The 27,617-nt window shown below is 37.1% G+C and overlaps 1 protein-coding gene across 1 annotated transcript; it reads right to left on the reverse strand.

Moving 5' to 3' along the window:
* CFH (complement factor H) lies at positions 1-27,244 on the reverse strand. Its single transcript, XM_026703221.2, has 7 exons — positions 27,084-27,244; positions 16,091-16,282; positions 13,653-13,758; positions 8,566-8,642; positions 3,837-4,031; positions 2,101-2,271; positions 1-923 (listed from the first exon to the last, which is right to left on the reverse strand). The coding sequence occupies exons 1-7, from the start codon at positions 27,148-27,150 to the stop codon at positions 739-741; spliced, it is 993 nt and encodes a 330-aa protein (XP_026559006.1). The 5' UTR covers positions 27,151-27,244; the 3' UTR covers positions 1-738.
* Positions 27,245-27,617: the final 373 nt, after the last annotated feature.

Genomic DNA, 27,617 nt, shown 5'->3' on the forward strand with positions numbered 1-27,617 from the left:
TGGGAACCACATCAGCTCTTTTCCAGTCCTCTGATAGTTCCCCGGTGCTCCAGAATTTTTGAAAGATACGGTGCAGCGGTTCTGAGATGACCTCTGCCAGCTCCTTTAAAATGCAAGCTTTCAAACTTTCAAACACGTGTCATAATAGCATCATCACATGACATATCGGGACATTTTTCCCCTTTGCTAAACCGGGCAGGGATGGGGCTAGCATGTGTTGCATCTGGTCCATGGGCCACAAGTTTGACACCCCTGTTCTAAACTAAGACTGATAAATCGTTGTTCCAAAGTAGCACCATTGGTAGATTGCAAGGTAGGAAAATGGCCAGAAGCTTCAACAATCACCCTTCTTCCTTCCAGAGTTTGTCAAATAGGTTATTTTTGGATGGATATTAATTAATCAGACCCCTGAAAATTCAGTTCAGTCCTTACAGTCTCAGATGGCTAATGAATTACTGGTTAGTGATAGCATGGAGCAAGTTTTCTATACTGTAGCATTTTTGTATCTGTATCTTGTTTTTCCTTATTTTAGGGTGGAACAATTTTATGATTATTATAAAAGACGTTAGGATTGTTTTTAATGAAAAAAATTACAGAAACATACTGTAACTACTGATAACTATAATAAACTATTCTCCTACCATCATAATTATCTCACCTCCTCTAGCATAATTATAATAATATTATTCATAAATAATGAAGCAATTTTTGCTCTAGAAAGAAACTTTATAGAAAAAGTTACTTACGTTTACAGACAGGAGGACGAGGATTCCAACTTCTTTCAGTGCATTTGGAAATCTTTCCTCGGCCTTCAAGGACAAAGCCTTCATTACATGTTGTCTCAATTACATCATTGTATGTATATTGATCTCGTCTAGGTCGAAACTGGCCATTCCTCACTTCTGGAGGGGAACACTGAATTTCTATGGAGGAATATGAATAAAAATAGGTGGTCAATCTTTAACATCATCGAACAAGAAGATTTATCTGTCCCAAATTCTTGGGAAGTTCTTAAAAGATGAAGAAAGATTACTTGATTTTTTATCAGCTAATTTTCATCATCTTTTTCATCAAAAGTCATCAAATGACTTTTTATCATTTATTGACCAGTTATTTACCTAGCTATTTATCAACCATTAATCTTGGGGATTATTTCTGAGCACATTGGGGAACCCTGCCCTAAACTGCTGCTCTGTTGTCACTTTGCTGCTTAGCTTAATGTGATTTTACAATACTCAGGGGAAAAAGAGAGTGAAATTCATGCCCAAATGTAAGAACCACTAATACTAAAGTCATAAGGTGATTTCAATCTGAAACAAAGATAGCCAACTGATTTGTGGATCAATTCTGCCCTTTGCACATATCTTCAAAATAGATTGAGTTGTCCCCTTGTGGAACTATCACCCAAATTTTCCCTAAAAGAAACAATTACTTTTTCTACATTTTGTGCTTTAAACACAAACAGTCTTGATGTTTCTCTTTCCAAGAAATCCTACATGAAACATTCATTCCTATTTGGTCCCACATTTATTGCCAAGCCATATTATTTATGATAGATTGCAGACAGAAGTAAATGTTTGCCTCAAATGATTTTCAGAAGAATAAGGTCCTTCTTTGAAGAAAGACATTTCTAAGTCATCAATTAAAATTAAAGGAAGTATAATATGCAATTTAGCTCCACAAGTTCCAGGAAACCATGATCCCTGAGTTTTTAATTAATCATAGATTATTAAAATGTTGAAATTATAGACTTAGTGGCTCTATTTAAATTATCCCTTTAAAACTAATTATAGTTAGTTTAGGAAATCAATTCAGCGTAAATAATCCATACATTTAGAGGAAAATTGAGATAATATTTTCTTTTACTTGTTAAAAAAAGGAAGGATGAGTCTTCTAAGACAATGCTTGTTATTCTAGTTTTCTGTATGTCTCATAAAAACAAAATCAAACAAAAACATACAAAGACTTCTTTCCCAACTTTACCACAAGGTTTTTAACCAGATGAGATTGATTAGAGCTGCAATTCTAGGCATGCATAGCAAGAAGAATAAAATGTGTATAAGATTTCAAAACTACCATGATCATTAGAAACATACAAACCTTTACATTGAAGCACTGTATCCCATCCATTCTCAGTACATAAGGCATCTGGTCTGTCAAAATGTGTGTATCCTTCATTACAGGAGAATCGTACTCTCTGACCTTCCTTATAAGTTGACGTCTGAGATAATATGTTTCCATTTTCAATATAGTCTACCATACAAATTATTTCTACCATAAAATATAAACAAAATGTTTTTTTTTCCATTAATATCCTCTTTATTCACTTGAATAAAAAAATGCTGTATTACTATAAAGGTTAAAGAAGAAAGATATTTTTGTAATTTTAATTTCATTTTTCCTCCTAATAGGATTCAGGTAGGATCAGGTTGAATAAGTGACCTTTTCCATACTCATTGGGATGAACAATAATAAATCTTAATGTCATCTACTATTTCACAATCAAATGAAATGCTTTCAGACTCAACCAGTGTCTTCATGTTAATATTAAACAGAAGTGGAGAGGGGGTTGAGCACTGCAAGGCCACCTGCAAAGCAGGATCTGTGAGATAGACCTCTCCTTCTACAAATACTGACTAAAACTGTCCCAGAGGAAGGAGAAGAACTTGTGCGACACAGTGCTACCCAGTCCAATTTTCAAAGCCAGTCCAGAAGATTACCCTGATTAAAACCCATTAAAATACCATGGAGAGAAAGGATTGGATGCGTCCTTTTCTTACCACAGGTATGATCAATTCCATTTTAATTCTGCACTCAGGTCTGAAATCTGACTGAAAAAGTCCAGAACTTCCTCCATAGTTCTCTGAAGCAATTGCTTGTTCTTAATAACCTTCCCCAGGAAAGGTAGGGTGGGACAATATGGGACATTTGTCCTGCTAGTAGTGGTTTTCTTGAGGAAAGAGTACAGTGCTGGCTCCTTTAATGAAGAAACGACCATCTTCTCTCCCAAGTAGAAATTTACTACTGCCAGAACCAAACCACGTCTCACCTGACAGGAGCCATCAGCCTACCAGGAGGGACATGTATGTATTGTATTGATGGCCAAACTAATGGTCAGGATTAATAGGTTTTAAACTCCTCCCAGACAATAAAACTAGACTAAGTCTCAATTAGTTCTATGGGGCTTCTTCCCTCAAGGTTAGAATGTAAAATGTAGTTTAGAGTGAATCCAAATAATTTATTTAACATATGCCTAGCATATTCCTCACAATCCTCCTTAGGGAAACCTGGGTTGTCTTGAACAAAACCACCAACTAGTACAATAATGACAGAATACTATGGACACTTGACTACTCTTTTCACCATGAGATAGGTCTTAGTAATAGTTCTAACTCACACCCACTTGGCTTCACTTTTTGTTGTCCTTCAGTGGTACTTTAGATCTTTCTTCTCCCATTTCACTTAGAAAGTTTCATTTAGAACCAATTGGAGTTCATCAGTTGTCTGAGGCAGACCAAATAGGTCCAGTCTTTCGGTAGTGGGGAGCAGCCCATAGAACTTCAAGGCAATTAAAGAGTGATCCAACCAGTTGTGGAATTCATTTTTTTTTTACTACTGGTTCTGTGGATGTGGCTTGGTGGGCATGGCAGGGGAAGGATACTGTAAAATCTCCAGTCAGAGGTAGTATTTGCCAGTTGTCCGAACTACTCAAATTTTCCACTAATGGTTCACCAGAACTGGTCAGAATCTGCTGAATTCCACCACTGGATCCAACTATGACAAAGGAGTGTAATAATCACTCCAAATCAGAGTTCACTTAACTTCCCCTCACTCACCTATACATTCTGGAACAGGTGTACTCCAAGTGCCATCAGCCGTACAAGTAATTTTATTAGATCCTTTTATTTTGAAGTTTTCAATACATCCAAATATCACTAGATCACCATATAAAAAATCTTCATTCATTTGAGATTTTTCACCCTGAATAATCCTCCCATTTCTTGGTGGTGTTATTGGAGGACATTTGTTGGCTGCAAATAAAGTAATATTGTGATATAAAGCTAATTAAGAAATGTTTCAGGCTTAGGAAAAAGGAAGCAAGGAAGGAAATCAAACATATCACCAACCATAAATATTTAAAAATCTGGTGATGTGCACAATATAGTTTCCAGCAAAATGGCATTTTTTTTAATGAAACCAAAACAAAGTCATTTTACCAATGTTTTTTCTGTGATCATTAGAAAATATGAATATATTATAAATAGATAAGTGGACATATTTTCAATCAGCATAGAAATCTTTTATTCTATCACATTGAGTAATTGAGCAAATAATAGAAGATGAAGTGCATTATTGTTGCAGAAATAGTAACAATGTTTATGTAGAATATATTTAACCAATAAAGACATCAGCAAAGAAATAATTTATCTCACTCATATACCCAAAGCTAATACTGAGGAACCTTAAAGAAAAATGCACAAAAAGATTAGTTAAAGAAAAAATTATGAAGCTTTTTGTGGTTCTGAATTTTAAAAATATTCTCTGTATATTTTGTATATATAGTACTAGCAGGGTATGCTTTGCTATGAAACTATGTGATTGGGCAAGTTTTTGGGGAGGAACTAAGGGAAAAACTTCTGCCTCTGCCTATCAGCATCCATCAGTATTCATCTGGCTAGCGTCCCATCAGTGTGTGAAAGAGTTGAGGGCTATTTGGAAAGTATTTGCTGTGTGAGCAAGGAGACAGCAAGGAGCCTGGGTGTAGCTTAGCCCAACTGCGGTTGGAACAGATTTGTTTTCAGGTGGGGAGAGGGAGTAGAACTCCTTAGCATCAGAGTGTGTTAATAATAATATAGGAAATACTAATGCTCTGATGGTCATTTAAAAAAATCATTTCTTAGCGAGCACCTAGAAGCCAAGAGGAACATATGTGCCAAATTTCAAGTTTGTAGGCTCTACAGTTCTGGAGATTTTGTGATGATGCGTGAGTGGTATTTTGCTTCTATATATATATAGATATACATTTTTATATATTCTGTATATTTTCACAAAGTGGATATCTACGTAAGTTAATTTAAATGTGGGCTGAATGACATAATAAATGAATAAAGAGAGGACTAAGAATTGGAGATAAAGGTGTGAGATGCCATAACTGTCTTCTACTATTCAGTAGTTTAATGGTTTGGATGTGATGAGGTAATTCTTAAAAATGTAAACATGAAAGCACAATTAGATGGAACAATTAATACAAAAATAAGATTAAAATTATTTGGATGGTATGGTGAAAGTAACATAATGAACTTTAACAGACACGAACATAAATTTCTTCACTTAGGATAAAAAAATTAAATGACAAGTGCAGGATGAAGAATTTATTTATTTATAAAATTTATTTGACACCCATCTCATATCCAATGATTCTGGGTAGCTTACAACATAAAAACATTGAAAAACATGAAAATCATCCACTATAAAGCACAGCAAATAAAAACATTAATAGATAAAATCAAGGAGGCAAGATGGCAAAGAAGTGAGCCAGTCACAGGGGTGGGGGTGAGGGGCCAGACACATCTCCAGTATGATGCTCCTCCATTGGGTCCCCAAGCCACGTGGCAGAGTCAGGTCTTAAGGCTTTAACAAAACAACACAAGGGTCGGATTGACATGGGGTAGGGTGGGCCAGTCCCATCAGGGTGAGATGGTTTCTCATGTAGACTTGACCCATGCTATGCAGGCTTTAAAATACCTAGCTGGTAATGGTACTTTTAGAAGATCTTGAATTGCATATTGAAAAGGAAGCAGAAATGAGATTTCACTTTAAAAAAATTAACTAACTTTAATTTTCAAATTATGGTAGATGAAATGAAACTAACCAAATGGTAATATTGTTTGTTTGGTCAATAACCAGTAAAATTTGAAAAAAATATATAATGCAAAAGTAAAAATCAAATATTAGCGAAACAAAAATAAAACAACAAATAAAAATGTAACATACTATATTTTAAATTTTAAATATCTGTCTATGTGTTTTAATTATCTGTGCAAGTATAAATCTAAAATATTACAATCTAGGAAGTTAAAATATATATAATCTAAAACAAGATGGGTAACATATATTAAATCTGAAGTAATGAATAAAAGATAAGAGGTTATATCTATAACTACTTATGCTTATTTTAATTGTGGTAACCCAGAAAGTGGCTGCTGCACAAGTGATACAAGATTCTGAATCTTCTAGATAAAAGTTCATATATAAATTTATGTTTTAAGGACACAATATAAGCAGACCTATCTCTGTACAATTTACAATTTAAGAATGCATGTGACTTCCAAGTGATAACAATGGTAGACTAAAATGTCTCTGGAGGAGTGGAGATAATATTGTGATGAAAAGTGATAACTGATAATTGAAGACAAGCCTAAGCTACTAGAGCCTCCTTAAATAAGGAAAGACCAAGAGACTGATCACTGTGCTCTGGAAGGCTCTTCCATGTGAGGAACTGCTAGACTTTAAGATCCTTGCAGTGATTTGTTAATCTGAGTGGCTGAAAGTCAAAGAGCTCAGATCCATTGTGGAGCCTTTAAGGACAATTGGTTTGCTTAAAGACTCACTTTCTTAAGCACATTTACATTAAAATTAGTTTAACGGGGAAATGTTTTTTAGAATAGCAGAACAATTAACTACTTGGTGAGCCTTCATTCTGGATTAAAGATACAAATAAAATAACAATTTTAAAAAATTAAAATCAGCAGGAAAAAACTTGATGGGAGTTTGCTCTAAATAAGTTTTAAATGGATAAAAAAGATAGTGAAGTTTGAAATATTACTTTTACACAGAGCTTTTCAAATTATTTAATAAATACATATCATAGTGGGAATACACATTGTTTAGAATTTTAGTGAAGAGATAATTGGTGGACTTTTCAAAAATAATAAGCTAAAGGAATCTTAAAACAGAACATGTGACTTTAGAACTTCAAAGTGTCAGAAGGGACCAAGGGCTTAAGGTAATATAGAAAAGGCAAATGCTGTGGGGAGAGAAACCTCCCTTTTACTTTTGTACTTGGCTCGTTTTCTCTTTCTGGATTACAAATAAATGAATTGGATTCTACTGGAAAATCAGCAAACTTGGAAAAGGAAGGAGAGGATTGTTAGAGCACCCTCTAAAAAGTTGATCACTCCAGAGATAAAAAGTAATAATATTTGAAGAGTTGGGGAAGAATGTATCTGAAACTGCTAAAAGAGACTTTATTTGGAGGAAGATTGGAAGAAAGATTTGTAAATATGAAGGAGAAAGTGAAACAAGAGATAAAAAACTTGGAGAATCTCTTAGGACATAGAGAGGTGAATCAAATAATAAAGAAAGAAAGAAAATAAAGCAGAAATAACAAACAGAAAGATGGAAAAAAATATTTACACAATCTTGGCACTATTGGAATTAAAGAAGGAAAAGAATCATGCCTGAGATTCAGAGTGGCTTCAAAAGACCCCAGTGAAGATCAAGAATAGGTTGTTCAATCTCGACAAAGTTTCTGTAATGGGATGGAGATGAGATGCAGGCAAAGTTAGATAATGCATACAGGATCAGTACACATTATGCAAAGTTAAGACATACACCAGGGGATATTCTTGCCTACTTTGTTAGGAGAAAGACAAAAGATTAAGCTCCCCAGAAACATTTTAATATTAGGTTGAAGATCAACAACACAGATGTATTATAATTGTACCTAATGAAGTTATAACTATGATACTACTTAAGGGGAAAATATTTTTGACTGAAAAGCTCAAACATAAAAAGATATCATTTTGTTGAGACAAACTAGAAGGAGATATTTTTAATTTTGAATAGTAAAGGTGTCAAGTGTTGAGGCAGCTCAAATGGGTATGAAGATTTATTGCAAGCTTAAGCTCTCTACAAGAATCTGGTCAACTGACTGTTAAGAAAAATGTGTGGGAGATAAGAGTGGCATTCAAGGTGGGTTGGACTTAGATCTTTTATGGGCGTGCAAGGACTCATGACTTATGATGCATTTTACCCCTTGGGCTCAGCCCGGTCATCTACAAGAGGTTTTGACTAACACAGTTTTAACATTATGAAATTTCCTATAAATATTTAAAGAAGACATGGACAACAGGCAAATGGAGATGACAGAAGAAACTATACAACAGACACAACAACAAACTAAGGAAGAGGCACCACATTAAGTGCTACAAGTATTGACTTTTTCTAAGTTTTGGCATATAGACTTTAAATGCCTAATGTGAAATATACTAAGGCAAACTCTCCCATCTCAAAAAACAAACTTATTTCATTATTTGAAAAAAAAGAACAATATATAACCTGTTTAGAAGAAACAGATAGTAGTAGAAATTATTAAAAATATTTGATTTACAAAAATTTAGGTGAAGAGTTTATTTCAGTGGGAATCAATAAGAGAAATTGAATGGTTCTGAAACTCACAACTAAAGCCAGAAATGATATTGCTTGATAACCATGGCAGTATGCGGGGATTGAAGTCAATTTTTACTACTCTGATCCCTAATAATGTTTTGAGAGCCTACTTACTTTCACAATGAGGAACCTCATTGGTCCATCCATTTGCTCGACAATCACGGTGATTATATTGGCTGAGCATCTTATACCTAATAATTAAAAAAAGTTAACTAAGCACACAAATACTGCAACAAGATTATATATCAAAACATATTTTATAATAATTTAGAACCTATTTAGAAGATGCATTATTTTAATTATTACTGATCATTTTTGGAAATGTAGAAACAAGTTTAGTATTTATTCTCAGAGTCAGAAAAAAGATGAGAAACTCATTCTCCCCAACTTTTAAATTTATTTTCCCTTCCAAAACTTTTGAAACTATCATCAAATTCAGAACCACTTCTGGATATACAATATTGTATTTCCAAAACAGATTATGATATTCAAGTTTTTTTATTAAAAAAAATGGAGAGAGAGAGAAACACAGACAAACTCACACAGCACAAATAATATAAAAGGAACATTATATATATTAAATATAGCAAGAATACAATCCCATGATTGTATCGCTGAATTGAGCAGCATGGTGGTGATATATATGTTCACCTCCCACTCAGTAGGTTATTTTTTCAATCCTAGGTAGAGACAGATGTTTCTCTCCTAGGGTGCAAAGAAAAAATAACCACTACGAATTCTGGGTAGACATCAGGAAGGGAATTTGGCTAGTAAACACTCAGCTTCATCCAGTTGCCCAGACTCTACCCTAAATAGGGACTACAGGGTCATATAAAGGAAACATTGTATCCCATGAGCCAAAGTTCCATGTTTCAGGAAGCATTTGGAACAAAATGTTACAGATTTTGGTATTTAGTACCTGGTAATAAAATATTTTAAAGATTTGTAATGAAAATCTCAGGAATTATTCTCTATATTAGAGCTCCCTCTTATAGTAAGAGGTATATTAAATGAAAACCAGCAGCTAAAAGTTATATGTTATTGATATTACAATATTTTATAAAATACAAGTTACTGTGTACCTTATATAAATCTAAAATGTATTAAAATTGCAGTCTGTTTTAATCAGACTAAAAGTCTTGTTTGGATTTCTCAGACAAATACAAACATGTATGTATGTACTACAGTGAAAAAAATGAAATTGTCAATTAATTATCCCTTGTATAGGAGTGCCCCCATGTGGTCCAAATATTTAATGATGGTATAGATAAGGGATAAAATTTAATAGCATAATAACATTGTGTAGCAACACCGCAAACTGCTATCTCTTACAAAATACATATTATATTCCAGAGAAAACCAATATGTAATAAAATAAGTTCAGATGAAACAAGTGAGGTAATTCTACCTTCAGTCACCAACAAACCAGCACAGTCAGATGTTTATATCATTAAAATATGGGAGAAGAAAGCAAAATAAAAAAAAATAGACAACAATAATACTGTTGTCTATTTTCACTTAAATGGCTATAATATTTGGGTTTCTCCCACAAATTCAAAGTTTTTTTTAAAAATGCAGAATTTCTTTCAAGTATTTCATTGTACAAATACAGCTTATATCTATAAAAGTTTTACTAAAAAGATAATTAAACAGTCAATAAAGAAAAATAAGCAAATTGAGCTGCTTTGAGTTATAAATTTCAAATGCAGAAATCCCAACATTATTTTAAAAATGTGGTATTAAAAATGTGGTATAAAAGAAAGTCAAGATATTAATAGAAAGCAGTAAAACTTTGATATAAAATACAGTGAAAATAAAGTTGCAATTTGGCAGGATAATGTCAATCTGATATGATCATAGTTAGCTTGTGGCAAAGAGTGTAAATTTCCTTAAAGATTTATAATCCATCAGATGTCCTCAATTCAACCTGCTGCTCCCCCAGGACAATTATTTATTTTATTATTTTCTGCATTGGATTTTTGACAATAAAATACACAGCCTCCATCGCGTAACACTGTATTTTTCAGCCCTTGCTGTTTTTAACTCCCTGTTTTCTAAGTTCTACCAAGCCAAACTTCTATGGATTCCCCAAAACACATAAACATGATCTAGCTCTTCATCTATCGGTCTTATTATTAGGGATCCCAACAACATAGCCAAAGACCGTAAAAAAGCTTGGACATCTGAGACAGAAGCAAATATTCTATTAACTATCATGCTGTCAGAAAAATCAAAGACATAATAAGAGAAGATGAGATTGTGGTTTCATTAGATGTCACAACACTCTTTATACTGTATTTTCAGACCCATAGAAATAATCCATGACAGCAATACTTCACAACACGCTTCAGCTAACTAAATACACTAAGAATGAAATACCCAGAATCATGAACCTCATCTATTCCTGCCAGTACCTTATTTCATTTTGATGGACAAATATACCAACAAATCAGAGGTACAGCCATGGGATCTTCATTCTCTAGTCTCATAGCAGAGACTGTAATGCAGTGTCTAGAAATTATAGCTTCCACACATACAACCAAAAATAAGGATCTGGTATGCAGATGACACTTTCCTCATAACATAAAAGGGACAACTAGTGAAAACACATGAAATAATCAACATCTTCAAAGGAATTAAATTCACAATGGAAGAAACACACTTCACTTCCTTGATATTCTCATTAGCAAAAGAAATGGCAGCAAATTAGAAACACAAGTCTATTAAAAACCACCAACACTAATCAAGTGCTCCACTATTAAAATAGTAACCCAATATTTCATAAGAGAAACATTATTCAGATGAGCACAGATATTCTGCAGCAATGTAGAACACGAGAAAAAGAAAGCAGACAATCTATCCATCTTTTAATAAAACTGATATCTGCACAACTTTATGAAAAAGTGCCTGATCCAGTGGTGGGATTAAAAAAAAATTATTACCGGTTCTGGGTGTGGCTTGATGGATGTGGCAGGGGAAGGATACTGTAAAATCTCCAGTCAGAGGTAGTATTTGCTGGTTCTCTGAACTACTCAAAATTTCCTCTACCAGTTCTTCAGAACTGGTCAGAACTTGTTGAATACCACCTCTGGCCTGATCACTCAATCCACTATAGCAAAACCAACATGGCTATGAAAAAGGATAAATACTGCTATACATCAGAAACAATCAGTGGAATACAGAATAATGCTTTTAAGGTACAATATGGAAAAGATTGCAACTGAATCTTAAGAGGAAAAAAAGCACTTCATCAAATTGGTTTGACAGTGAAACTAATTATTCAGGGAAATGGTAGTTGTAGTTGTAGTTATTTAACTACAGAGCATCCAGAGCACCTCCCATAGCAATTAATCCAGGCTGCATAGGAATACAAGGCTGCACCGCCCACATGGCCTGTCCTGCCCACCCACTCACTCCTTACCTGGCAAACTTGCCTGCTAAGTTGCTATTTTTCCTTTTTCTGACCATCAGCTGTTCTGCTCTGCTGGGAGATTTAGATTAGCTAGAAAGCAGGAAATCGTTGGATTCCTTTCTTTCTAGTTAATCTTTAGATCTTCGGCTCTTCTTTTAAGCAGAGCAAACCTTCCTTAGGACTGAAGCAGTGGAGACTCAGGTAGGCAATGGCAGAAACACAGATCTCTTGAATGAATCTGTGATTCTGTGAGAAACTCAATCTGCCTGCCTGCTTTGTCTTTGGGTAAAAGTTGCTCTTTTTAAAATAAAAACTTCAATATTTACATACGTGGTGTGTGTTGTGAGTTAATTTTGTCAGTTTGCTTGCTAGCAAATTGTATGGGTTTGATTGCAAGCAAATTTTATGTGACAGGCTCAGGTAGCCGATCTCACAGATCTCTGAACGAATCTATGATTGTGTGAGCAACTCAATCTGCCTGCCTTCTTTGCCTGGTTTTGGGTAAAGTTGCTCTTTTTATATAAAAAAGTCAATATTTATATAAATATTTATAATATTTACATACAAGCCATGCCCAGACAGTCACATGACCACCAAGCCACACCCACAAATTAGGCCACACCCACAGAATCAATTAAGAAATTTGAATCCCACCCGCCTGTGTGTGTGTGTGTGTGTGTGAGAGAGAGAGAGAGAGAGAGAGAGAGAGAGGTTAGATCAGATCTCTCTCTCTCTCTCTCCCACCAATGTCAGCAAGCCACCATCAGTCAAAATTCATATTAGTGGTCCCCGGGATTTAAAATTATGAGTTTGGTAGTCTCTGAGGTCCTAAGGTTGACAACCACTGATATAGATGAATGTTTTAACTGATATTTTTTCATTGAGCCTCTTCCACTTTTATTATTCCAAGACTGAAGTGTTCCAATACACTTCAGGAGGACTACAACTAAAAAAATCCATGACACTTGAAGATCAAATACTCATTATTATATTTCCTGAGAATAATTGCATCTGAATAAATAAGGATTTTATATATAAAATAAAGAAATGTATGGAATTAGATGACATGTTTATCAGGGTTGAGGACAGCACTATCCTATCCCAATCAAGTTAGAGAATATAAGTACAAGCATATTGTTTACTTTTTAAATAGTATTTATTTAGGTGTCTGCTTTAACCCCTAACAAGAACAAGTCCATAATCTCTATTTGAATAGATCTAGAATCCCACTGAATGCTGAAAGATAGAACAGATGGACCTGCTAATGTTGGATGTTTCTTAAATCTACGTCTACCACACTCTCTTCTTGCCCCAATCTTAAAGTGTTTGTATATGTATGCATATTCATATGTGTATGTATGTGCATGCATGTGTGTTTATTCTGCCTTTTAAATATACAAAGTAGAAAACATATCTAATACTCCTGCCTATTATGTTCCCCAAAGGAAAACCTAGAATTCAGAGTGTCTTCATTTCTAAGCCAACAACTCTCTCTCTCTCTCTCTCTCTCTCTCTCTCTCTCTCTCTCTCTGTGTGTGTGTGTGTGTGTGAATGACATGGACTGTTTTTCTTCTATTATCTCTCTTTTGGCTTCTTTTTTTCTTTTGTAGACTAGCCACATATCAAGACTTACATGCAGGCAAGAGAGAAGGATTCTGTACAAACTCCCACACTAGAATACAATATAAATGCATTATTCTTTTGGGAGACAGAGCTTTTGTTTTTCTTAATACACAGGTTGTATATAATGAATAATTAGAAAGGTGAAAAATAATTATAAAGATATTACCCTTCGTTGCACGTATAGGTAACACGGGCACCAAAAGTAAAGTCATCTCCATGGGTAAGTTCAAAACTAGCATAATCAGAATCTCCAGGGTGACCACAAGATATTCCTGCAAAATAAAATAAAATAAAACGTAATATCATGAAATATAGCAAGAAAATTTAGCATTTGGGAAGCTCTCAGACTGCCCAGTGCTTGCATCTCCCCTTGCCTATTTCACCTTTCCTATCTCACTGTCATTATGAACTAAATCTGGTCTTGAATTCCTGCACTCCTGCTTCACTTCATTGGTGTGTATATTCTGATATTCTGAATGATATGTAGTATATTAAATGCCTTTCATTAAGACATTACATGGCAAATTCACAGTTCTTATGGAAACAGCTATACAATCCTCCTGGAATCAGTCTGAAAGGCAACCTCTAGTTATAATAATGTAATTCATGACACTCGATATCAAGTAAAGACAGAATGCAAAGGGAAACACAAAATGTATTTATTTATTTAGAAAATGTATATAGCCACCTACCCAGTCACAGTGACTCTAGGTGGCTTACAAGCAATAAAAAACAGCTTAGAAAAAAAAAACCATAACAGCCTCACCTACCCGAGTGACAACACACAATCAAATTAGCCGTTTGATGTGTCCATCCCACTCTGGTTTTCCCAGGCCCTCTGGCAAAATTAAGTGTTCAGGGAAAGAGTATCAAAGTGAGGGCCAGTCTAATTTCTTCTCCAAAGGGAGGGAGCCACCATTGAAAAAACTCTTCTTCTGGGTCCCACCAGGTTTACCTCCTTAGGAGTTGGGACCTGCAACATTCCTTGCCTCCCTGCTCTAGAGGGTTGGATGGGTCCTACTTTGAATGGATGAAGTCTGTAATATTGAGAAAAGTGGAAGAATAGAATAGAGTATTCTTTATTGGCCAAGTGTGATTAGGCACACAAGGAACTTGTCTCCGGTGCAAAAGGTCTATGCATGTGCAAAGCAACAGAGTAATAATAATAATCATAATAACACTACCAATAAGAGGAAATATTAAAAAATATGAGGATAATAATAATAGTACTACAGCCACACAATATCAGTAAATATACTTAGATATAAGACAGTCCCAGAGGCGGGTTTCTGGTTTGGACTGGTTCAGGCAAATCAGTTAAAATTTTTGCGCAGTTCAGAGAACTGGCTAATTGCACCACTGGCTGGCCCCACTCTACCTCTCCTCTCCTCTCCAACTTCACTCCTTTTCTCACCTCACCCACCTAGAATCACGCCCACGGCATTGCTGCTGCTGCTCTCTGGTTCCCTCACTTTCCTTGACCAGCTGATTTCTGCCTGGTGAGCCTTCCTTCGCCCATTTCCACTTCTCGCCCAGTTGCCTCCCATGCAGCCACTCTTCCCCTGGCCTGAGAAGGTAAGGCAGGGGAGGGCCCCCGCTGTGCTCAGCCAAAGGGCTGCAGGGGGATACGGTGAGGCTTGGCCGCCTTTTGGGCCCAGCTCTGTGAGGGAGGACCAAAGAAAGTTCCTGGTCCGGCCACACAGTGCCTCAGCATGGTGCTCTCCCCTGAGGGTCGCCCGCCCACTTGCCTGCCATCCAGAAACATTGAGTTGCCCCATCATGGGTTGGACGTGGGACCTGAGGTGGAGAGGAGGGTGAGCAGGTGGCAGCTGAAAGGCGGGCCCAAAAGAAGGCCAAGCCATGCCATGTTGCTCCCGAGGCAGCCCTTCAGCTGAATGGGCAAGTCCAGAGCAGGTTTCTCTTCCATGGTATGCTACTTTCCTCATTTAAAATCACGTGAGAATAAGGTGTTCAGCAGAGTGATGGCATAAAGGGAAAAATGTCCCTGTGTCTAGTTGTTTTGGCATGCAATGTCTTATAGTGATATCCTGAGGGGAGGAGTTGAAACAGTTTATATCCAGATGTGAGGGATTTGTAGGGATTTTCTCAGTCGTCGTTCTTATCTGCTCAGTATATAGGTATTCTATGAAAGGCAGGCTGATTGCAATTATTTTTTCTGCAGTTGCAACTTTTCATTGGAGTGCGTATCTGTCCTGTTTGGTTGTTGTACTAAACCAGACAGTTATAGAAATACAAATGATAGATTCAGTAATTCCTCTGTATTACTGTATCAACTTCTGGGGCAGTCTGAAGTTTTTGAGTTGACACAGGAAGAACCTTTTTTGTTGTCCTTTTTTAAATGGTGGTTCTAATGTTAGGAGTCCATTTCAAACCCTGGCAGCTAAGTGGATGGACAGTTACAGCAATGATGACTTTACTTTTGAAAAGTTGGGGACAGAATGTCCAGGAGAAAAATCTATCTACATGATCACTAAGAACAAACATGAATTTGATGGCTTATAATAAAAAATACTAATCAGAAATGGTAAAAAATATCTCTTAAACATTTCATTGATTTTTGCAAAACATTATTTTATTTCTTACCTGTGCAGTTCTTATTAGGTGGCAATTGTCGCCAGACTCCATCATTACATTGAAGTTTAATAGGCCAAGCTTTAACATATCCGGGACGGCATTTATATGATACTGTGTGTCCATGTACATATATGTCTTCATTCAATTCTTGCGTAGGTTGTTCTCGTTCTCTTCTAAGAGGTGGTCCACATGCATCTTCAGCTAGACACCAATGAAAAAGAAACAGCATTTAGCAAAACCTAGCTGCCAAATCTTATTAATAGCTTGTAAAAAAATAAATTAAACATTAATTCTTTTGTAAACAGGTAGCTTTACAAGATAAGGGTAATTATCTTTTGATAAAATCAACTGCTGGACAGACCAGCATTCCCTAAGAATGCCACAGATCATACTGTTTTGGATTTATATGAGTTGTAGTAGTAGTGTATCTGTAAAATCTGGTGGTGGACAAAACTGTAAAAAAAAGGATAAAATGAGTCATAAAGTGTTTGGTCATGTGTATGCTAAATTAGAAATGTGCAGTTGGAAAAAATGTAATTAAAACTTAGTCTATTTCATTTAATTTTCAACCATTGTGTTTCACATTATTTTATGCTACTTTTATGCTACTGTGCTACTTTTAATTTCAGCTTTATTTTTTCAGTTTGGTATATATTTATTGATAGTGTATTTAGATATGAGATCTAGAGGCCACCTAACTCCAAAACAATTCTGGACAGTTTATCCTAAAAAGCAGGAAAGTAACCCAAAAGAAATGTGTTTAGTTTCAAAGGTTTTTACACGCTTCTCAAATATTATCAACATGGGAACCAAATAGGTTTCTGGGAGGATATTATTCTATCAGCAGGAGTGCTTACTGTCAGTCATGCCTTTGTATTTTCCTATCTGGACTACTGCAGTGCATTCCACATGGAGCTGCTCTTGAAAAGCACTTCAGGTCGGGGGGGATTTCAATTTTTTTAACAACTGGTTCTGTGGGTGTGGATTAATTTGTGGGTGTGGCTTGGTGATCATGTGACTTGCAGGGCAAGGTTTGGTGGTCACGTGATTGGGTGGGCATGACCATGTGACTGGCAAACCAAACACAAATGGCCCTCGCTTAATGACTGGTTGCTTAGCAAGTGTTCTAATTTATGACTGACATCCCCAGAGCTACTTGACCTGTTTTTGGAGTTTTTGACAAACACACACACACACACACCCTTCTAACTCTGCTATTCTATGATTCTGTAAGGATCTCCTTACAGAAGATGACCTCTGAGATCCCTTCCAGGCAAGCCCTAGATTGCTGTGCTATTTCAAAGAGTCTTCTAAAGCCAGGGTTTGTGTCCTTTTCTTCCTCTCCTTTTTTTCTCTCTCCCTCCCTCCCTCTTTCCATGTATGTATCTATCCATCCATATAACTCATTCACTTTCTCTTCTCTCTCTCTCTTTTCTCTTTCTTTCTTTCCTTTTTCTTTCTTTTTCTTTCTTTCCTTTCTTTCTCTTTCTTTCTGTCCCTTTCTTCCATCCCCCTTTCTTTGTCTATCCCTTTTCTTCCTTTCTCTTTTCTTTTTCTTTCCCTTTTCCTTCTTTTCTTCTTTCCCTTTCTCTCTTCTCCTTTCTTTCCCTCTATCTCTTTTCTCTTTCCCTTTTTCCTTCTCTCTTCCTCTCTCTTTCCCTCTTTCTCTCTCTCCTCCCTCATTTTCCCTCTTTCTCTTCCTCTTTTTCTTTCTCTCTCCCCCCCTTTCTCTATCTCTTCCCTTCCTCCTTCCCTCTCCTTGTAAAGCTAGGAGACACACCTGAAACACACACACGCTTCCAACATCGCTTGTTAACTTACTTCCTGGCTGCGCACTTTCCCTGCCATTGCTCTGGCTGCTCAGCGCTGCACACCAGTAGGAAAAGCAGGCTGTGCCAAAGTTGCCACAGGTTGGGCAGGGTGCGGGGTGGCAGGCGAGAGTCCCATGGCCATATCGGCAGACTGAGCCCTGGACACGGCTCCCCAGCATTGGGATCTTCTGGAGGGGCCCAAGAATTGCCCCTTGGCCCAGGCAATGGTGTCGGAAGAGGCAGCCATGGCCGAGGTGAAGGTCCCATGGATGTGGGGGGCCCTGTGCATGGCCCAGCGCCACTACCCCAGCAACCTCCATGTCTGCAAAAGCAGCTGCCTCCCCCTGGATGCTGCCAAGCCCAGCCGGCCAAGGGAGCACCCAGATGAACTTGAAAGGGATCCCAAAGACCCAGACTCCTCCCCTCCTTGGAGGTTCCCGACCATCACAGCCCCCCCGGAAGAGCCTGCCTTGACTGAGGCTGCTGTCTTGCCCCCAGCCAGCCCCCTAAGTGAGGCACCCTCTTTGCCTGATCTGGACAATGCTGTGGGAGAACAGAGAACCTCCCTGCTGCCTGGTGAAAGCCTGCCAATGGCTCACCTACTGTTTCCACAGGCTGCTGGGTATGTGCGGGAGGCAATCAGGAAGCACAAGGCTAAGCCACCCACATTATTGCCCCTCTGCCAGCCACCCCCCTCGCCAGGCTGAGTGTTTTAGCTGAGTGTGGGCCGTCACTGTGTGAGCTCCATGGGCTGGAACATAAGGCTGATGGCAGGAAAGGAAGATCCGCTCTCATGAGGCTTGACTCGCATTATTCTCACAGTGGTGGCCCACATTCAGCTACTATTCAATGCAAGCCAGCAAGTGGCAGAAGGAAGGGGTGGCAGGCAAGGGGCAATATGGGCAGCATAGCATCATTCTCCCTGGTCTCCCTCCCTCCCCTAGCAGACAAGACTCACCAGCTACAGAGAATCCAGGAGGGGGCGAAATGCAGGCTGGTGGGGACCCAAGTGGTGACGTGTCAGCCCTGGCTTACCTTCTTCTTGGCCACCAGCAAGCCAGGCAAGTGGGGTGGGGTGAGGAAGCTTGCTAGGCCGTGAGTGCTGAGGGCAGCGGCAGCATGGCGTTGGTGGCCTAGGCTGGCCCAACACCGGGACTCAACTGGGGTGGTGGCAGCAGCGGCATGCAAGTGACCGGGCTTGCAGAGCCTTACTCACCTAGGGAAATCAGGTGGTGGAAGGCAGGCAGCGCTGGCTGGCTGGCTGGTACTGCTGCTAGAAGCAATGGCAGGTGGGAAAATGTGGAAAGCAACGTAGCACACATGCACTATAAGGGCTTGGTGGGTGGGTGTGGGGAGAATGCTGTCAGTGATTGTCGTGCATATGTGCAATGTCATGCATGTGCAATAAAGACTGACTGGGCAGGGAATGGAGGAGTGGGAGGAGAGGGGTGGGGACAGCCAGGAGCCCATTTTATCGGTTCTCCAAACTACCAGAAATCGTAACAATCGGTTCTACTGAACCAGTGCAAACTGGTAGAATCCTATCCCTGCTGCAGCTGGTGCAGAATAATGCAGCCTCGGTGGTAAATGGTGTTGCTTACTTGGTGCATGTAACACCACTACTTTGTAAACTGCAATGGTGGCAGGTGTGCTTCGAGGTACAATTCAATGTGCTATCACCTTTGAAATAGTTTGTGTCTTGGAACTGAGTTACTTGGATGAACATGTCTTCCTGGTCACTTTTATCCATCCAATCTGGCCTGATGGGATAGTACATTCTGGGACCCATCAGCTAAGAAATTCTAGTTGGGCCCAGAAGGCAAGCTTTTTCTGCCATAATAGCTACCTTTTGCAACATTCTTGCCTTCTCATGAAACCCTAATGGTGTGCTTCTATGCCTAGGCCTTTACAATTGTGTAATGAGACCAATCTCCTGATTGTCTTAACAATTAATGTTTGTGATTTTTTTTCCCTCAGAGGCTATGCCAGTATGAAAGAGATCTCTGGCAGAATGTAAATGGAGGCCTAGGAAGGATATGAATAGAGGCCTTGGCCATGTTGTGAGAGAAGCCATGGCTGCATCAGTGTGAAAGAAGGCAGCGTAAAAGGTTTTGGCCATTACAGTAGTTGTGTATGGTGTGATGGGTGTGAGAGCCCCTAGCTGTAATAACAAACATTGAAGCTAGTCTTTAAAGATTATTTACTATAGCCTATATCAATAAAGATCTAGTGAAATTGGTGAAATTAGTTAGTCTTGACCTGGACTACCTCAAAGGCAATCAAAGGTTTGCAGGTAAAATATCGATGACAATATTTTCCACTGTCAAATCATATTGCAAGTGACTTGAACAAGTGACCACTAGTATGCATGAGGCTTTCAATGTCTTGAAATAGGTTCATAGTTGCCAGGAAACAAATTAAAACTAAAAGAACAGTTTTGGGTATGTCTGGCAATTTACATGGAGAAAACATGTAATTTTCTTGATGATATTTTCAGAGATGGTTTGCCATTGCTTTCTTCCTAGGTTGACTAGACAGAACCACTAGCTTAAAATTACCCATCTGGCTTTTGTAGCTAATACATGATTTCAGCTAGTCCATATTTGTTGATGCTATTTACTGTAAATAGAAAAAAATCTATAAATAGATTTAATGTGACATGCATAGATTTTTAAATGACCATTTCTTATGCAGCTTCTGTAAAATGAAATTCATCTCCATACCACCTTCATGACTCCTGGCAAGTTCCTGAACTAAGTTAGCCTGCAGTTTTCTTGGCAAGATTTCATGAGTAATTTACCTCCTTCCCAGAATTGAGAAAGCATGACTGGCCCAAAGCTTTTTGCCAAACTCAAATGTTTTCTGGTTTCTAACTTGATGTCTTCTACTGTTATCTCTTTTTTTTAATTGGCAACTGCAATGATGTTTCATCGCATTCCTCCACCACCACATCACACTTAGAATATGTCATATAGCAGATAGTATTTCAGGTAAGTCATGTGTTGCTGTGACATATTTCTATTCTCAATTATTGATTCATGTCAAATTTTGACTAATATTTTAATTCTGATGCCCAACTTTTCCACCACATAGTTAAATATTGCAACAATTTAATCGATTAAAACATTTAAAGAACAATCCTGTATACTTCTAGTCTGAAAGAGAAACTTCAAAAGAACTTCTCAGATCTTGTAGGATATTGAAACAAATTGTTACAGTTTTAATGGGAGTACTTCAGACAAATTTGACACATAAAATGTTGCCCGTCACAACTGTTATATGTAACTTATCTATCCAAACTACTGCAATAATCTGAAGACCATCCGAGACTCTTATGTATAGACATGTTTTTAAGTATCCTATAAGATTAAGCAATTATTCGGTCACCAGAGGGTGCTGTTACATAGTAAAAACATGATTGAGCAGAGAAAGACCAAATGTGAAGAGGCCATTCAAAGTGAATGATTACAAGTTTATTTTATTTATTTATTTTGATTTGTCAATCACTTGCAAGATAATAGGTATAAGTATATACATAGTTATGAATACATGAAATTGGTACATATAAGAAAAATAAAAAACAATAGGACAAGGATGGTAGGCATGTTGGTAGGCTTATGCACGCCCCCTACAGACCTCTTAGGAAAGGGGTGAGGTCAATAGTAGACAGACTAAGGTTTCATTGCAGTAAAAATGTTTATGGACTATAATTCAAAGTGGATTGGACTGTAATCCCCAAAACCCAAACCGTCATAAAAGAGTCAATCTATAACACAATTTCTTTAGAAACCCTTCAAAATCTGAACCAGCATCTTGTGTGCTTTGCCAAAGGAAAGATGAGTAAGAACTAATGGCCTTTTCCCCCCACCATAACTGGAGGAGCAGCCATTTCCTTCAGTCTTACACAATTAATTCTGTCAGTGATTATAATTATTAACAAATGATTCAGTCTGAAGAACTTGAACTGTTGACGATGGCTGTAATCAACTGAGTTTTGCCTTCCTTATTTCCTTCCTTGTTAAAAGTTCTGGAGAATACATGTTTCATGTATTATATTGGATCATTTTGGTTTATTTATTTATTTTCTTCAATTTATATAGCCAGCCATTTCAGATACATAAGTTTGGGATGCTCACAAGTTAAAACCATAAAAAAGAATATAATAACAGAGTTGGAAGTGACCTTGGAGGTCTTCTAGTTCAACCCCCTGCTTAGAGGCAGGAAACCCTACCCCTTCAAAAATAAAAAACCAAACAACCAAATAAAAACAAAATAAAAATTAAAACAAATTAACCAGAAACATATAATGTGAGAAAAGACCAGCCAGAAGCCTGAGTGAACAATATAGCTCTTTTGCAAGTTTCAAACCTCTATGGCAGGGGTCCCCAGACTTGTGGATTGGAGAATTCTGGGAGTTGAAGTCCACAAGTCTTAAAGTTGCCAAGTTTAGAGACCTCTTCTCTATGGGATTCCCAAGCCTGATGGCACAACCATGTCTCTAGGGAAGTCCTAAAGGCCAATAGGGTTGTGGCCAATCTCACCTTGGGAGACTTGATGTACCAAAAGGTGATCTGATCCAACTAAACCTAGCTGTTGTCCTTGGATCTTCTTCTTATGGACTAACATACAAAGGATTACTCATTATAATCAACATTATAAATGTTATCTTTTTTCCCCTCTTCTGTTGATATGAGAACTGATGACTTGGCTAATCTTTTGCTATTATTTTTTTATCAGTCCTTTCAAATCTAGAAATAATCTATTTTCGGATCCTTTTTTGTTGTCTGGATTTTTTTAGTATATTTGTGTTAATTGTTGATTTCTAATGACTGCCTGGACTAGTCCTTTTGTTGGCAAGATTTCAAAAGTGGTTTGACATTGCCTTCTGTCTATGGCTGAGCAAGAGTGATAGGCCAAGCTGGGTTCGGGTAGGCTAGAACTCACATGCTCCCAATTTCTAGCTTGAACCACTATACTAAACTGACTTTACTCTCATGGTTGTTCAAATAGTAAAATCCAAACAGGAACTCACAAAACAATAGTTCTAAGAAAAGAGAAAAATGGCACCAGTTTCAATGAGAATGAGGTTTTAGCTACTAAAAATGATAATTCTGTACCAAATAGCCAAATTGTTTATGTTAAGAGATACATTAAATAATACCCAGTAGAACTAAGAGGTCTGTTCTGAAACTACTATAAAAGAGGGGGGGGGATTTTCATTTATCTACCTTAACAATTTCAATAATTTATCAAGATGAGACATCAAAAGAGTCCGTTTGGCATAGTGGGGAAGGTGCTGGCCTAGAAACCAGGGAAAACCAAGTATGTTTTGACCAGTCATTGTCTCTAACTCTGACCCATATCATATACTCATACCTATGCATGTGCTGCAGCCTCAGCCCACAGTATGAGGAATTTTTTTTGCTCTCAAGATTTTTACCAGATACTGGTAAAAAGCATATTTTCACAGTAATGATGATAGAATCTTGTTTCTTGAACCCACTCCCTATATTCAATGAATTATCTTTTAACGTTAAATTCATAAAATTTGTTGAACTTGGGTTATGCTAAATTGCATTTCTACTTCACAAAACATTCTTTTCTACTCTGTCTCATATGTTCCTTCTTTAGTGTAGGTTGTCCTCGACTTATGATTGTAATAATGCACAGAAATTATCTTGTAAATCATCACAGTTGAAAGCTGAGACACCAACACCTGATTTTACAATATTTTTTATGGTGGTCATTAAGCCAACACAATGGTCATAAAGTGAATACTGTAGTCATAAAGCAAGTCCATTCATTGCTGTGGGTGGATTTTGCTGGAAACCAGATGAAAAGCCTAGAAATTGGCAAAAATTCATGAATCAGGTTATGTGACTGCAGAACACTACAAGCAGTTGCCAAGTGCCAAAATGCAGTCATGTGACTTTCTCTCTCTTTCTCTGCACCTAAAGTGCAGAATGTGGTTGTAACTACCTCTTAAGAATGATTGTTATAACTTTGAATGGCCACTAAGTGACTCAACATTAAGCAAGGACTACCTGTACTATCTTTAAGAACATTTGATGAGCAATTAATAACTATTAGAACCTTACTTATTACATTGCACCCATTCATAGAACATAAATGGATTCCTTCCTATGAAAATGTTGTTTAGCGTGCATGGATTAGTTCTGTCCCCAACACTTAAAGCAGCCATATTCCATCTACCACCAGCATGTTTGCAAAGAGCATTTTTATGAATCTCAATGCCCTTCTCAATCTGCACTAATCAGAACTCACCTATCTAAAGAACAATCAGAAGTCATTACAGCTATCTATTAAGGCAAGAGCCCAGTCAATTGTATTTCAGCTGCCTTTTGTCTGTGTACCTTGGCTCTGAAGATGCCACTCAGAGTTTCTGGTAAAACATCACGAAATCTATTGGTTAAACCACACAGTCACTAAACCCTGAACCTCAACACTGTCCAACAGTTTCAACATGTGTATTGATAGGATATACACTGAATATTTTATTAATCAGAGGTTATTAGCTTCTGAGGGCTCATGATTCTTTTCACATGTGTCATCTTATTTGAGAGTTTTATGTAGCGTGATTATTCTGTCTCTGTTGTGGGAAACAATGTCTGTAAGTGGCATTATGGTTAGTTCAGCCTTTATTCCTGCTTACAGGCTGCATAACAAGATACACTCAGCAATTTAAGTGAGACTGATTGATTATTCAAGATTAAGGTGGAAAGCTTTAAAATGAAAGATTACTCATAAACCAGGCAGTTTAGGAGAAAAGGGACGCAGAAGACAAAACATTCCAGTAAAGTGAGTGACAGAAAGATTGCTTAAGAGCAAAAGGAAAAGAATACAGTATGGTAGTGTCATGTGCCCTGATTGCGCACCAACTTGGAATTCAAGCGTGATAGATTGGCAGGCAATTTCCATCCATGAAGGATACCATCTTAGCATGTCAACCTGAAACAGGACTGAGATCAAGACAACAAGGATTGCCCAGTGTGAGATAGCTGGAGAATGGATTGTAACTGAAAGAAGCAATGAGTAACCAAATGGGATTTGGATCTGGGCCAGCAAGTGGAATGTACAAAAATAAAAATAAAACACAGCCCAGAAACAGAAATACTGTGCCATTGGTTGTTTAATCGTTTCAATTTGAATATATATTGGGTGTTTTTTTAAAAAAAAACTCTCTCTGGTTGGTGGGTTATAGAACAAGAGATTGCATTTTCTAAGTAAGCCTATGGGAACTGAAAGAGAGAATAACTTAATTCAAATTATTATTGTGTTTATGTATTTCTATTAATCTACAGTTATTGATTTCATGAAAGTAATATAGTTGAATTTAACCTTTGGTTCTGAAAGGGAAATAATGGTATATTATTTCAATAAGAAAAGATACTGAAGAGAGCAACATCTGAATTTGAGATGAAACGTCCCTTTGAGCCCCCTCTTGTTAGAAATATTTGGCAACAGGTATAATAAGACTAAAATTGATAAGCATCGGTAGAGATTCTACTTGGCAGCTCTCAAACCTAAAAGCTGCTTCACAGCTGCTTTTAGCTGTGACTATGATTGTTATTGATTATTTCTCCAATAACTACCCAAAGGAGTGGAAATTCATATATTCACTTTGGAATAATTACAGATGCCCATTTCCAGAAGCATTGTATAATACATTCTTGAAATCAGTTCCCCACCCCCCCCCTCTGGTATTATTACAATAACTGATACAGTTGAGAACTATATGAGAACTAATGAAACAAACTTATGTAAACATAAGAATAAATATTTCAAGAGGTTGTGAAAGGTGGCAATTCTTGAAATAGCCTTTTATATCCAATAGGAGGAAGATTCATTTAAAAAAGTAATGTTATATTTTAAAAAATCAGTACATATTGTCAGTTGCCTAGTAATTTTCTGCTTGTCATATAATAAATATTTGATATAGGGCAGGCAGAAAAATAAAACAATACACCTGTTACACTTTTTATTGTAATGTAGCTGCATCTATATAAACAAATCACAAAAATAGAAAAAATATCAACGCAATGCCCTTTAAAAGTTTACTAGAACGAATACAGAACTGCAGCTATAGTGTACAAAATAAAATTATATGTGATGCTATAGTTATTTTCTCACTAGAGGTTTAGATGGTCTTCCAGTAGCATCCAATCATCAGTGAGGAATAAGTCTCATTATTGTTCTCAGTGATAATACAATAGAAGACTAACTAAATCATAAATAAGGAAATATCTACCATAGGTCTTTATAATGTAATACATTAATATTGATTTCAACTTAATTTTCCAAAAAACAATAAGGACAACTCTCTTGTGGATTTAGGATTCTACTGTGTGCTATTTTCAGCAAGAAAATTCTATATGCATCAAGTCAAGATGAATCATACAGACTTTGATGAGACTTACTCTCAGGTAAGGATGTAGGCATGCAATGAAACAATCTGGCTAAATGTAATATTTAATATTCTAAAATTGCATGAGAAATTCCTCCACCTAACATCAATGCCTGCAATTTGCAGCTAGTGCTAAATTTAAGACTACCCTCTGTGTCGTTTAGTAAAAATCAGTCTTACCAGCATGCCTTTGGAATTTAAATATAGCTCAGTTCATGTTGCAATTTTATGCATATTTAATAAACCAGGCCCATTAGAACCAATGGGATTTACTTCTAAATAGACATGGTCAGACGGTGTTATTCTCATTTCTGACTGTGTTATTAATTTCCTTGCAGACAATGAAAATTACTTCAAAAATTTGTTTTGGATTAATCCAAAGGGCAGAAAATGGTAAAAATAATGTAAACATTCACGTCCAAATACCTGAACTTTTTGCTTTTGTTATGTTTGTCTGTAGATTAGTCTGCAAATCTAACAAGAAAATGCAAACTACATATGTGACTGCTAAGTAAAGATTACAAGACAATTTTGCTGAAATCAAAGCAGATTCAAATTATTCCAATAATTCCACACCAAAAACAAGAAAAGAATTCATCTAGAGCTCCTAAAACTGGTGTGTATCTTTACATTGGGGTGCTTAGGGTTCCATTTTTTTTGTTTTAAAAAAGATCTATGTTTAAACATTGTCTATTTAAATGTTGCTTTAACATCCCCCCAATACTGTTATTATCAAATGCTACATCTACTTAAACTTTTGACTTACCAGCCACAGCAGTAAAGCATTCCAATAATAGGACTAGACAAGTGTAACCCAGAAAATAGAAAGCCATTCCAGAGCTGGGCAAAGGGCACTTTTGCCCTGTTAGAAGGCTTCTAGGTTGTAGTCCTCTCTTACTCTGCCTCTTCTGACTGTTCCAAAGAATAACCTACTTTGAGCTTTTTCTTCATTGGTCACTCCCCCTTGATCCTATTGCAACATAGGCAACCAATCTTTTCTTTCTTCCTTTCAGCTTTGATGCATTTTTTTTCCCTTTTGGTAATGGTCAGACCATCAAAGAATTATGTAAATTATATGCAAACACATTTACCCAATTTCTCAACTAGCTTTTCCTTGTTTGCTTTCAACCTCTCAGGCTCCTTTAACAAATAGGGGCATTGTTATCAGGTTTCTTTCAGCATTAGAAGTGAGTTGTTTAAAGGAATCTTGTTTTTCTCCATCTTTCAGTTTTTAACAATAGACAGAACCACAGAAGCAGAAGCTGTCAGAGAAAAGGTTCTGTAGATCACAGAATTTTGC

This window comes from Pseudonaja textilis, chromosome 3 (genome assembly GCF_049901715.1).
Source record: "Pseudonaja textilis isolate UNSWEBS1 chromosome 3, rPseTex1.2, whole genome shotgun sequence".
Taxonomy (NCBI): Eukaryota; Metazoa; Chordata; class Lepidosauria; order Squamata; family Elapidae; genus Pseudonaja; species Pseudonaja textilis.

Excerpts from the sequence above, each read along its gene's own strand:
- CFH (XM_026703221.2), bottom strand. The coding sequence starts at position 27,150 with ATGGCTTTCTATTTTCTGGGTTACACTTGTCTAGTCCTATTATTGGAA. Across the intron at positions 4,032-8,565 it reads TGAGGTTCCTCATTGTGAAA|CCAACAAATGTCCTCCAATA; the intron begins GTAAGTAGGCTC and ends CTTTATTTGCAG. Across the intron at positions 924-2,100 it reads TACAGTGCTTCAATGTAAAG|AAATTCAGTGTTCCCCTCCA; the intron begins GTTTGTATGTTT and ends ATTCCTCCATAG.